At 36.3% G+C, this 11,534-nt stretch overlaps 2 protein-coding genes across 5 annotated transcripts; one reads left to right on the top strand and one right to left on the bottom strand.

Moving 5' to 3' along the window:
- Positions 1-379: 379 nt before the first annotated feature.
- Positions 380-5,456, bottom strand: LOC105275938 (sideroflexin-2). 2 transcript variants are annotated; one of them, XM_011333160.3, is made up of 9 exons: positions 5,331-5,456; positions 2,874-3,063; positions 2,327-2,497; positions 1,720-1,918; positions 1,322-1,447; positions 1,056-1,122; positions 839-938; positions 709-756; positions 380-628 (listed from the first exon to the last, which is right to left on the bottom strand). In XM_011333160.3, the coding sequence occupies exons 2-9, from the start codon at positions 3,026-3,028 to the stop codon at positions 514-516; spliced, it is 981 nt and encodes a 326-aa protein (XP_011331462.1). In that variant the 5' UTR covers positions 3,029-3,063; positions 5,331-5,456; the 3' UTR covers positions 380-513. The 2 variants fall into 2 exon arrangements, with proteins under 2 accessions (XP_011331462.1, XP_011331468.1); XM_011333166.3 differs by lacking the exon at positions 5,331-5,456 and adding an exon at positions 5,092-5,262.
- A 3,129-nt stretch (positions 5,457-8,585) lies between these two features.
- On the top strand, positions 8,586-10,809 carry LOC105275928 (COP9 signalosome complex subunit 6). Of its 3 annotated transcripts, XR_003406633.1 has the most exons (7): positions 8,586-8,777; positions 8,884-9,112; positions 9,304-9,587; positions 9,679-9,844; positions 10,000-10,193; positions 10,290-10,483; positions 10,564-10,809. XR_003406633.1 is itself a non-coding variant. In XM_026970204.1 (6 exons), exons 2-6 carry the CDS (start codon positions 8,905-8,907, stop codon positions 10,428-10,430), a joined length of 993 nt encoding a protein of 330 aa, XP_026826005.1. In that variant the 5' UTR covers positions 8,586-8,774; positions 8,884-8,904; the 3' UTR covers positions 10,431-10,809. The 3 variants fall into 3 exon arrangements, 2 of the variants coding, with proteins under 2 accessions (XP_026826005.1, XP_026826004.1); XM_026970204.1 differs by having other exon boundaries at positions 8,586-8,774; positions 10,290-10,809; XM_026970203.1 differs by having other exon boundaries at positions 10,290-10,809.
- Positions 10,810-11,534: the final 725 nt, after the last annotated feature.

The raw sequence follows: 11,534 nt of genomic DNA, 5'->3' as shown, positions 1-11,534 counted from the left end.
ATAACTACTTTGATAAAGCATCAATCTATATCATCAACATGTTATTACTTACTATTTGTTGTTTCTATTGCGACTATTGACTTTCATAATTGTACGACATTTCATCGTGCAGACGGAATTTTATTTTACCATCTTGTAAATATATAATTTTTTTGCTTGTGTGTGTATATATACATATAAATTAGATCTTTAATAATTTTTTATTAATTCGTGAATTAAAAATATTTTTTATTTTTATTTTATTTAATAGCGTTGTGTTCAAAAATTAAATATCTGAAATTGATACTGATTGTATCTTAAAAAATTTTGTGGACTTCCAACAAAATATTCAAAAGAAATTCATTTTATGACGATTAATTATCAATAACAATCGTATTAATTTCTAGATTCGTTTCTGATCCAGCAGAAAAATTTGTCGCGAGTGCAATAGATCGAAACAACGTGATTTACAATGGATAGAATAGTACCTATCCAAAACACAGTTTTATAGAACTAAAATCTCATGTCATGACATTATAATCCCTTGTTAAAATACAAATACGTAGGCAGCTTGTTGCCTTCGCAGTTCTTCTTCAGTAATTCGTAATTTTCTGGCTCCCAGCGCTGCAGGGTAGTGGCTTTGATAGGGCTGTGAAACAGCACCAAATAAAATCAAAATACAACTCGGACAGAACGGTGCGGAAAATACGTACGAGAGATTTTACTTACCAATTTTGCGGAAACAGTGCGCACGCTGTTGGCACCATAAACGACAACCTAAGAAAATCAATAAAATCCATGTGACATAATGAATATAATGATTTAAGAGTAAGTGACAAAAGAATGATAAAATACTCACGAAATACCGCACATCATAATTTGTATTGGCGCGTGTAAGGGTTTGATTCTCTGCATCCATGCATATTTCTCCAATCTCTCCATTATTGGTGGAAGAATAACTGGAAAAGTGATCGTTTTTATATTATATTTTATATTAATAAAACATTTGTAATAATAATTTTGAATATGTGATTTATGGCCGGGTAGCTTTATTTTATTGATTACATGATACATACGCATGCCGGGTGCACACATGACGATTCTCGAAATGACAACTTGGCCGATACCTTTGACAGCCGCGAGCTAAAATCATTCGTAACGTTCATCGCAAAATTCTTTTAGGAATGGAATAACGGAGAATAAATAAGATTTATTATTTAAAACCTTAGGTAGTTTTATCGCGATAGTACCTTGACGCGCGAATTTAAAAATTTAATACGATAAATAAATTTTTAAGAACTCTTCAAGATCTGTATTAAATGTATGCGTCGTGACGCTGTACCTTCGATTTTGTGAGTTTCCTACCATCGTCGTCAACAAGATCTACGCCGTTCTTGATTTCGTTCTGTCTCATTAGAGGGATATTAGCGCAATTAGCGGCCGCCACTGCAGCGAACGGAACGTACCTCTGGAATTCATTTTCTCCTTTGAATTGGACTTTTAACAATTAAAAACCAATTTTAAGAACCGTGCTTTGACGACGCACCGTCTCTTAAAACTGGAAGCCTCGCAATAACGCTTATCCTTAAAATTTTTTAAATTTTGAGAAATGTTTTTATGAAAAGAAAGTAACGCTCTGAGTTGACATTGAAGAAAAAGGAGGCGAGAACTGTGTCTATCGTCTCTATGTGATCCAGCATACCCCATTTATAGTTTCCAAACTGCCGTCGCAAAACTTACAGCCATCAGAGGACTGGCACGTTTTTCCCAGTACGCTTTACATCCTATCGCAGTGATCATCGCTGCAACGGTAGCGCTAATATAAGCTACACCTAACTGATTCGTAGTTATGGGACTATTAGCATTCCTATTTGTATAATTGACGAGTGCATTGAAGGACTGGTTGACCCATTGCCAGAAGACCACTGCTTGCGTTGTCCTAAAATCCAAATCAAAATTGCAACGTGTCTGAAAATGAACAATTTGCAGCAGCACGTCTGCGACTGCCTTCGATATTCGAAACTCAAATAAAAACACATTTATCTCCGCGTTCTATTTAATCTCTCATCTTCTTCAAAATATCTTTATTTTTAGTCCAGTTAATAAAATTGTCACCCGTATATGGGTAATGCGGCCCGATGAAACGCGTGCATCACGTCGTATACGGGTGACAGCCTTCGATGAAAGGCATTAGATTACCTATATACGGGTAACGTGGATCAATGTAGTGGCACAAATTAATGTATTAATATCGATCCTACGAAAAAGACTTTTTCGCTATTGCTAGAAAGATCGATCTTTTTGACGGCGTATCGAGATCTCTCTCATGGGACAGAAATGAAGATACCTATAAAATTGAAGCATCGCACCGGTGATGGCCATTCCTCCCGGCACCTGGAAGGACATTCTGCCAAAGACGTTCTGCAGGTCGCCGGTGTCGGGATGAAAGGCCGACTCGTACAGCTTCTTCGCATAGATGACTTGCTCTCTGCTCGTATCGGTTGGCTCCTTGCCAAGCCTGCAAAGTACAGCGACTCTCAAATAATGCGAGAGACACGAAGCGCAAATGAGACCAGAGGATATAGATCGCTCTGTTGTGCTGCCGTGTCTTCTAACAATAAATCTTAAGTTAATAAAATTTTTAAGTAAACGCGTAAGCAATCAAAAGTCGCTAATTAATCGAAGAATTAGTAAACGTACGAAATATTGCATTAAAATATCACAGAAAATTATTAAACATCATTAGCGCTAGAAACTTTTGGAGCTACTATACATATTAATTGCACTGAAATAAGAAAAAGAAATCTCGAACGCTAAACTGGAAATTCTCCAGTTTAAATTACTCGAACTTGATATTCATTTTCTGTTATATTATCACATACACACACACACACCTGTATTGCTCGCACAAGTTTTTAGCAGCTAGCAGATCTGATTCAGGCACAACGCAGGTGCGAAAGTCGGTCATCCAGGCGAAGTATTTCCATCTTCCTATAAAGTTGTTAAGGTCCCACAAGGGCTTGTCCAAGTCCAGTCTTTCGCTGGTCATTGTGCCAAATTATAAGTCCTTCTTGCGGCACAGATCTAATCAGAATTATCATTTGTAAAATGATTTATAAAACGAAAGGAGACGTCGCTATTGTTACAAATATTAAGTGTCGATTGGGAAAGCGGCAAAATTAATATATACCGATATTTATGTGTCCGATGTACATTAATTTATTGTCAGTTATAAAATGGAAAGATTTTAGTAGATTTTTTATGAGCATTAAAAAAATACTCGAGATGTTCCGAGGTATGAGAATGATTTTTTAAGAAAAGATTTACGTGCAAGTAGAAATTGAATCTGATGCTGTGGGCGTTTTACGCGTACCTCGCATAAAGCCACGCGTATCGTAATATTGCAAGAAGTCCGACAAAATGAAGATATATTTATAGTTTTAGTACGCGAGCTCTCTGCGTGTGAAAATAGTGTGCGGGCGTCGAACGTTTTTAAAGTACGACTGTATCTTTGTCGCCGGAACGTTACACAATTGATCTTCTTTAAGCGAGATAATAGCGACAGTTACAAATATATTATAGAATAAAACACAAGCGCGTACCTGTATGATTAAACGCAAAGTGTGTCTAACGCGAAATTAATGATTGTAATATTTTTTAGAGAAATAATTCGCATACAATTGCCTAGAGACGCGATTGAGTATCAACTGCGTGAAGATACAAGTCTTAATTCGATCATTGATTAAGATAATCACATGATAACGGATATGCGCGTGCAATTTTTAACAGTCAACGCAGATGATCGAGACCTTCCATTAGCAAGAGTGTCAGAAATGCTGCTAATGATCGTTATTTCAATTCCGAACAGCGTGTGGTAATTGTAATGCGAATCAAAGTCGAGGAATATGTTTCGTAAAAATCGGAATGACGTCTGCAACGTAAAGCAAAATTTATACAGATAAGCGGACTGGCGCGTTATCGGTATCGCGCCGCTCACGTGCGTCGGATGATGCTAATCGTTCGAATGCAATTCGAGACGTGTATGCGACCGTATCACATGCGTCGAGTACCCCAGCACGCTTTCCAGCAGTACAATTATTTCCTCAAGTGCAGAGCAGTGGGGAAAATTGTTGCAATTAATTAATTGGGGCTGGCTTCCTGCGTTGAAATCACTGCAATTGATTAATTAAATTAAATTAAACTAGCTTAATCGTTCTCAGTTACATTCATCAGATTTTCAGAATTCCTTTCGTGTGATTGCAATTCAAAATTAAATAGAACATAGATATATTATTAATAATATTAATATTATTATTATTTTCTACTTTTGCCCTTAGATTCGTTAATTTTTAGTTTCTTCTTCTTTCGCTTACAGATTTCTTCTATTCTTACTCCGTACTCTTTTCTGTGTTTAAGGGGATGCTGGAGCTGCTAGTAAACTATTTTTTCACTATAGCGATGGTAATTGCAGTTTCGAAAATTCTCTTTATTGCTTGTGCGGAATAAAAAATCCTTTTCCACAAATGAAGTATAGATAGAAAGAAAGCCCGCTCTACAGGACTTTATATTCAAAATGGAAAAAAGTTAGAAAAGACAAATGCAAGTTTTTAACTTTTTTCCATTTTGAATATAAAGTCCTGTAGAGCGGGCTTTCTTTCTATCTATACTTCATTTGTGGAAAAGGATTTTTTATTCCGCACAAGCAATAAAGAGAATTTTCGAAACTGCAATTACCATCGCTATAGTGAAAAAATAGTTCACTAGCAACTCCAGCATCCCCTTAATCAACTAAAGAATTTCTGGCTACCCAGCGAAATCGACGTAACTGACTTCCGATTTCCAAGCAATTGAGAACGACTTCCAGCGAATATTAGGCGCGGTGCCGGTGTGAACGCGGCTTTACAGACGGATACATCCCGCAAGTCGAGGGAACACACACTTCTCGCTACACGCGTTTCATTGACATCCATTCCTGTATCGCACGTCACTTTTCTCCAGCAGCACTCTTCGCGGTGGCCGACACCAACCCCCGTGTTTTTCAGGGGAATGCTGCGGTCGAACGACCCAATTTTCAGCGGAGTGCCGCATCGTCGTCACGCTGTATGTACATACCGGCAAGCAGGTTCGACCGACAGCGATTACGAAGCAGCCGAGTCTCAGCTGACTCGAATTACGCGTCCGACTGCAGCGAGCTCGTAGAAGACGGTGAGGCGGGAGAGAATTTCGCTGTTATCGAAAACCGAACGCGTCCGAAAACCGCAAAACCGGGCCCCGCGGAGGCCCGCCCGTCGCACCCCCGCGGCGCTTATGCAACGCTTTATGCATTATTAAATCATAAATCCGTCACTCACCTGCCGTGGCACGCGCGCTGCCGCCGCTGCTAGCCACCTTCGGTCGTTCCCGGCCACTGCGTTGCGACGGCCGACGAATGCCGAATCGCGGAGGCGCGCGACGACGCGCAGGCAGCCCGCGGGGAGGCGACGCGACGTCGCGCGTGCGAGGAAACGCGCGAGTAGACCGCTTGCTACGCTACTGGACAAGTGGACATTACTGATAACGCGCTCCTCAATGGATAAGCCATTACCAACAGGCCGCGTTCACACCGTTGCGAGGTTGCCGGCGACGCGACGGCCCGATAATTAGCCGTTTGATTAGAGTTTGCGAAACATTAAGGGGATGCTGGAGCTGCTAGTGAACTTCTTCGCGATGGTGCTGCCATCGCACAATATTTGCACGATAAAATGCTTTTTACAAAAATTTGGCAATTTGTACGCACAAAATTGCACCCATGCCCTCTCGGAATAAAATAAAGGAATATAATGAAGCTTTTAAAAGTGCCTTTAGAAGCGTAATAAAAAAGAAATTTATAATCTTCTTTACAAAATCAAGAAAGTTACTTTATTTATCGTTTCTTATACATCACGTTCAATTGTGAAAATAAGTGATACGTTTTTAATATCTTAAGCCCGTTTTAGACTATGCAATTAACGGCAAGCAATTCTTGCAGCAAAAATTTGCTCAAGAAATTGCGTCAAATCTAGCGCAATATATTATAATATATTGCATAGTCTAAAACGGGCTTTAGTGTAAATATATTTCTTTGCATTTTTCCAAATTCTTAATTAAAAATATGTATACAGCTATTTGTAATATAAATATGTATAAACAAAAGACGTTGGACAATAAAACACTCGATCATTTTAACAGCATTTCACGTATACGTGTGCGTGCATGCGATATTATTAAAGAACAAATTTCAATAATAATATAAATTTGTTAGTTTAACATTAAACATGCAAATTGTTCAAATCTGTAATGTGTAAAAATACATTGTTTTTTTATTTCTCTAACCGAGTTTGTTTTATTATCTAGATCTAGAAACAAAATATTTATAAATGGTAATTAAGATTTAGGCTCTGTTGCCGATAGCTTTAAATTTACATAATACAATGCTGTATTGCTCTTCATTAAAACGTGGGACGAATACGATGTAGGAATATATATATATATATATATATATATATATATACATACATACATACATACATACATACATACACACACACACACATATATAAACGCAGAATTAATAAATAGTATTATATATATAATAATATAACTATATATATATATAACTATGATAAGAATAAAACAAAGAAATAATGCAAGCGTTATAGCGTTTATTATCATTAAATATCTTACTTAACATCTTACAGCTTGATGTACACGGGAAAGAAGTGTTTAATTTATATATATTTATGCTTTTTTTAGTATACATGGTAAGTATATAATGGCTTAAATTATTCAACATCATAGAAGGGAAACTGTCAATAGAATTTCAGGGAACAGTGACGGCTTTTTTTTAACATGAGGAACTAAAATCTATATTCCGGCTAACTACCGAGTAATAAACATTTAATTACAATTAACTGAGGGACTCACAAACCTTTTTAATCACACTTCAGTACTCTACAAACAAAATACAAACGATTCCATACAAAAATATCGTTTGAAGTTATTCCGGCTAATCTGTTCCGACTAAATACGTTAAGCAAAACTAATTAATTAATTACAATTAACTGAGGGACTCACAAACCTTTTTAATCACACTTCATTACTCTTCAAACGAAATACAAACGATTGCATACAAAAATATCGTTTGAAGTTATTCCGGCTAATCTGTTCCGACTAAATACGTTAAGCAAAAATAATTAATTAATTACAATTAACTGAGGGACTCACAAACCTTTTTAATCACACTTCAGTACTCTACAAACAAAATACAAACGATTCCATACAAAAATATCGTTTGAAGTTATTCCGGCTAATCCGTTCCGACTAAATACGTTAAGCAAAAATAATTAATTAATTACAATTAACTGAGGGACTCACAAACCTTTTTAATCACACTTCATTACTCTTCAAACGAAATACAAACGATTGCATACAAAAATATCGTTTGAAGTTATTCCGGCTAATCTGTTCCGACTAAATACGTTAAGCAAAAATAATTAATTAATTACAATTAACTGAGGGACTCACAAACCTGTTTAATCACACTTCAGTACTCTACAAACAAAATACAAACGATTCCATACAAAAATATCGTTTGAAGTTATTCCGGCTAATCCGTTCCGACTAAATACGTTAAGCAAAAATAATTAATTAATTACAATTAACTGAGGGACTCACAAACCTGTTTAATCACACTTCATTACTCTTCAAACGAAATACAAACGATTGCATACAAAAATATCGTTTGAAGTTATTCCGGCTAATCCGTTCCGACTAAATACGTTAAGCAAAAATAATTAATTAATTACAATTAACTGAGGGACTCACAAACCTGTTTAATCACACTTCATTACTCTTCAAACGAAATACAAACGATTGCATATAGCAGTTCCTTAAAATTACGTTAAATTCCGGTCAAGTGTATACGAATGTAAAGAACGCGGCGTACCCCTGACAGATTAGAGAAATTGTGTGTCGTCAACCCTACTGATACGTGCGGTCTCTCACTGCCCGAACTTTTCGCGCATTAAATCGCGAACGACCAAGACCACAGAAAATAAATCTCGTATTAGCGAGGAGAAGGTGACATGGACGTCGACATATCCACGGATAACAATACAAGTGAACAGGGTTGGGCATGTATTATACACAATGTATTATACATTGGTTTCATACATGAAGGAAACTACGTATAGAACGTCTAAGTTTCAGCCTGTATAATACCAGAGAGAAACCTGAGAGCGGATTCATTCTGATCTTCATTTGCGCGATGGCAAATGTTAAATGTATATGTTATGTCTCATTACAAAATAATGTCTCATTACAAAATACGAGTCTCGCGCTTAGCCACTAGACTACCACGCTTCACGCCGAATTGTAGCTATTCATGGTACTTTCCGTATTGCTGGAAAATGCTCACTTATATCATTACCGAGCGTAACGAACCGACAGCGGCCGCGCCACGTTGCAAAACACCAGTTCCCGTCGATCACTGAAGTCAAGCAACGTTGGGCACGGTGAGCGCTCGGATGGGTTGCCGCCGTGCGCTGTTGTCTGTGGTGGGAAGCGTGAACTAGTTCACGTCCACTTTGTCAGGCGGCGCGTCAAGCGTCAGGAAATGTGCCCGTAGAGGCTGGTGGCCGCTCTCAGGTTTTTCTCCGTGATTTGCGGACAAGTTTATTAAATCTACCTTTTTCAATTCTCGTCTTACGCCGGGCCTCTCCGGGAGCTGGGGCTTTTCCAAATCTTCCGAAATTTTCGCAGCGTTCAATTTCAAATCGGTGGTATATTTTGTTGTTTGTGTAATCTAACCATAAATGGCCGCTGATGTGGCTTGCGTTTTATACATGTTCTAACCGTTTTATACGTTTTTATACGTTGGAAATGTAGAAAAGTGCTCGCAGCGCCAAAATGCCCAACCCTGCAAATGAAAATACACCGATGGAGATCGACGAGGACAGCTCCGAGAAGAATACGAAGATGTCCGGAAGCACCATGAAGGTCATGGCATCTTCGGGTATCGTCGGTTCCGTATCTGTCAGCTTGCATCCGCTGGTGATCATGAACATCAGCGAGCATTGGACCAGGCTCAGAGCTCAGGAAGGCAGTGATCAATTGGGTTAGATTCCTTATTACTAAATTGTTAGATTCCTTCTTAATAAATAATCTGATATAGATATACTGATTTGTATTCCAAGTAAATTCTATAAAGATACATAAATTTTATCAAACATTCTTGTTTTTTTGACAATTGCAAATTTTCATTTCAATTACAATTATAGTTGTTACTAATATACAAAATATTTCTAGTGTATGGTGCTTTGATCGGCAAACAGAAGGGTCGTAACATAGAAATTATGAACTCGTTTGAATTGCTGTTTACCTGTATCAGTGATGATGTCATAATCGATAGAGATTATTATAATATAAAGGAGGAGCAATTCAAATTAGTTTTTAGTGAAATGGACTTTCTGGGTTGGTACACCACTGGTGATATGCCTAATGAGAGAGACATAAGAGTGCACAAGCAGCTCTGCGAGATAAATGAAAGTCCTGTATTGTTAAAATTAGATCCAAGACCAAAAAATACAGAGGCAAGTTCACTAAAATCCACGTGTCTGTGTCGGAATAAGTTTCTCTTTCTTACAGAAGCAATACATTTAGAATAATCTCAATCATTTTTAGCATCTATCCGTCTCCATGTACGAATCAGTGATTGATTTAGTTAACGGCGAAGCCACCATGTTATTTGTTCCATTAACTTATACGTTAGCGACGGAAGAAGCTGAGAGGATTGGTGTCGATCATGTACAAAGAATGTGTAATAACGATCAAGGCGAATGTTCAGTAGGTAGGTAATATAACGTAGTTTAGACAAACCTATACTGCAATTATTTATTACTAATATGTTATTAATATAAAAAAAAATATATATATAAATATATTATTTTTGTATTTTAATAATAAAAAAAATGAAACGATGCGAACGAAATCTTTCAATTTCAGTGGCTGAACACTTAACAGCGCAACACAGTGCCATTAAAATGTTGCACGCTAGAGTAAAGCTCGTCCTAAGATACGTACAGGCTGTACAAAATAGAGAATTGAAAGGAAATCACGAGGTTCTTCGAGTGGCTTGTTCTTTAAGTCATCGACTGCCTGTTTTAAACAATCCAAAGTTTAAAGCTGACTTTTATAATGTTAGCATTACATTACAATTATAATTCTTCTAATTAATTAAGAGTAACTTATTAAGAGTATATTTGAGAATAATTCGTCCATTTCTATATTTCCAGCAATGCAACGACTTTGGTTTGCTGACATATCTCGGTATCATAACTAAAGGATGTAATAATATAAATCAATTTGTCAACAAATTCAACATTCTGTACGATAGACAAGGCGTGGGCCGACGTCTACGAAGTCTCTTCTTCTGATGTGTAAATGGAATCTGTTGTTTTTATACGCATCTTTTTTACGTTTTAGATATGTAAGTATAGATAAGTAAGATATCGAACTCAGGTTAAAGTTGAAACAGCCAATTTAATCAAGAGAATTTGAATATTCTAGACACACACATATATTGTATCAAAAATAAATAAAAAATAAGGAAATTATAAAAGTTACATAGCAGTTTTTTGAAGCAAGATATAACGGGAAATGATAGCAAGTAACGATCCAAAACACGTAGTATTTCGTCGGTAATATTATTTGAAAATAATATTTATTGAATGCTGTCTTGTATAAGTGCTTTATGTTTAACATATTTCAATTGACGTGTGATATTAATAAAAACTGTGATGCATTCATAAGAAACATCTCTTTATGTTTTCTGTTAATATCCGCATTTAAATCTTAATAATCTCAAATCTTAATAATAAAAAGGAAAGACACATTTCCACATTTTTATTGAAGTAAAGAAGTAAGTATAGATGAAGATTAGGGTCAGGTAGATAATACCAAATGAAAGATTTCACATTGTAATATATATTAATATATATATAACCCATGTATGCATGTGTATATATCTGCAGATGTGTGTGTGTGTGTGTGTGTGTGTGTGTGTGTGTGTGTGTGTGTGTGTGTGTGTTGTGTACGGTTTTGAAACACTCCTATCTGCTTAGAATGGGAAGTATAGCGAGATTACACAAGTCGTAAAACAAATACTTTCACATGTTTCATTTCAGTGATGGAAGACCTCATTTTAATTGATTTGCATATTATCAAGCATAATATTCTTTTTCTAAGCTATGTCACCTATTTTACATCCGAATTTACCATTTCACAGAAAAGCGACATATGTATATATATCAATTTTATACTTATATAAAAAACGTCTCTAGTAACATTTTATTATAAAATATTATTAAAAACTTTTTTCTCTAAAAATCTATTTGCATACTGTATATACATATACATGTACACACAGGGTGTCCTATTTAAATTACCCTAAATGAGTAATTTTGTAATTATTTTGTAATTATAACATAAGAAAGTTTCGAACAAAAGTTGAGTTGATTTCAAAACATAATTTGTGTTTC

The sequence above is a fragment of the Ooceraea biroi genome, chromosome 6 (genome assembly GCF_003672135.1).
Source record: "Ooceraea biroi isolate clonal line C1 chromosome 6, Obir_v5.4, whole genome shotgun sequence".
Lineage (NCBI taxonomy): Eukaryota > Metazoa > Arthropoda > Insecta > Hymenoptera > Formicidae > Ooceraea > Ooceraea biroi.
Note: the sequence above shows the minus strand (reverse complement) of the source record. Positions and strands in the feature narration are given on the sequence as shown.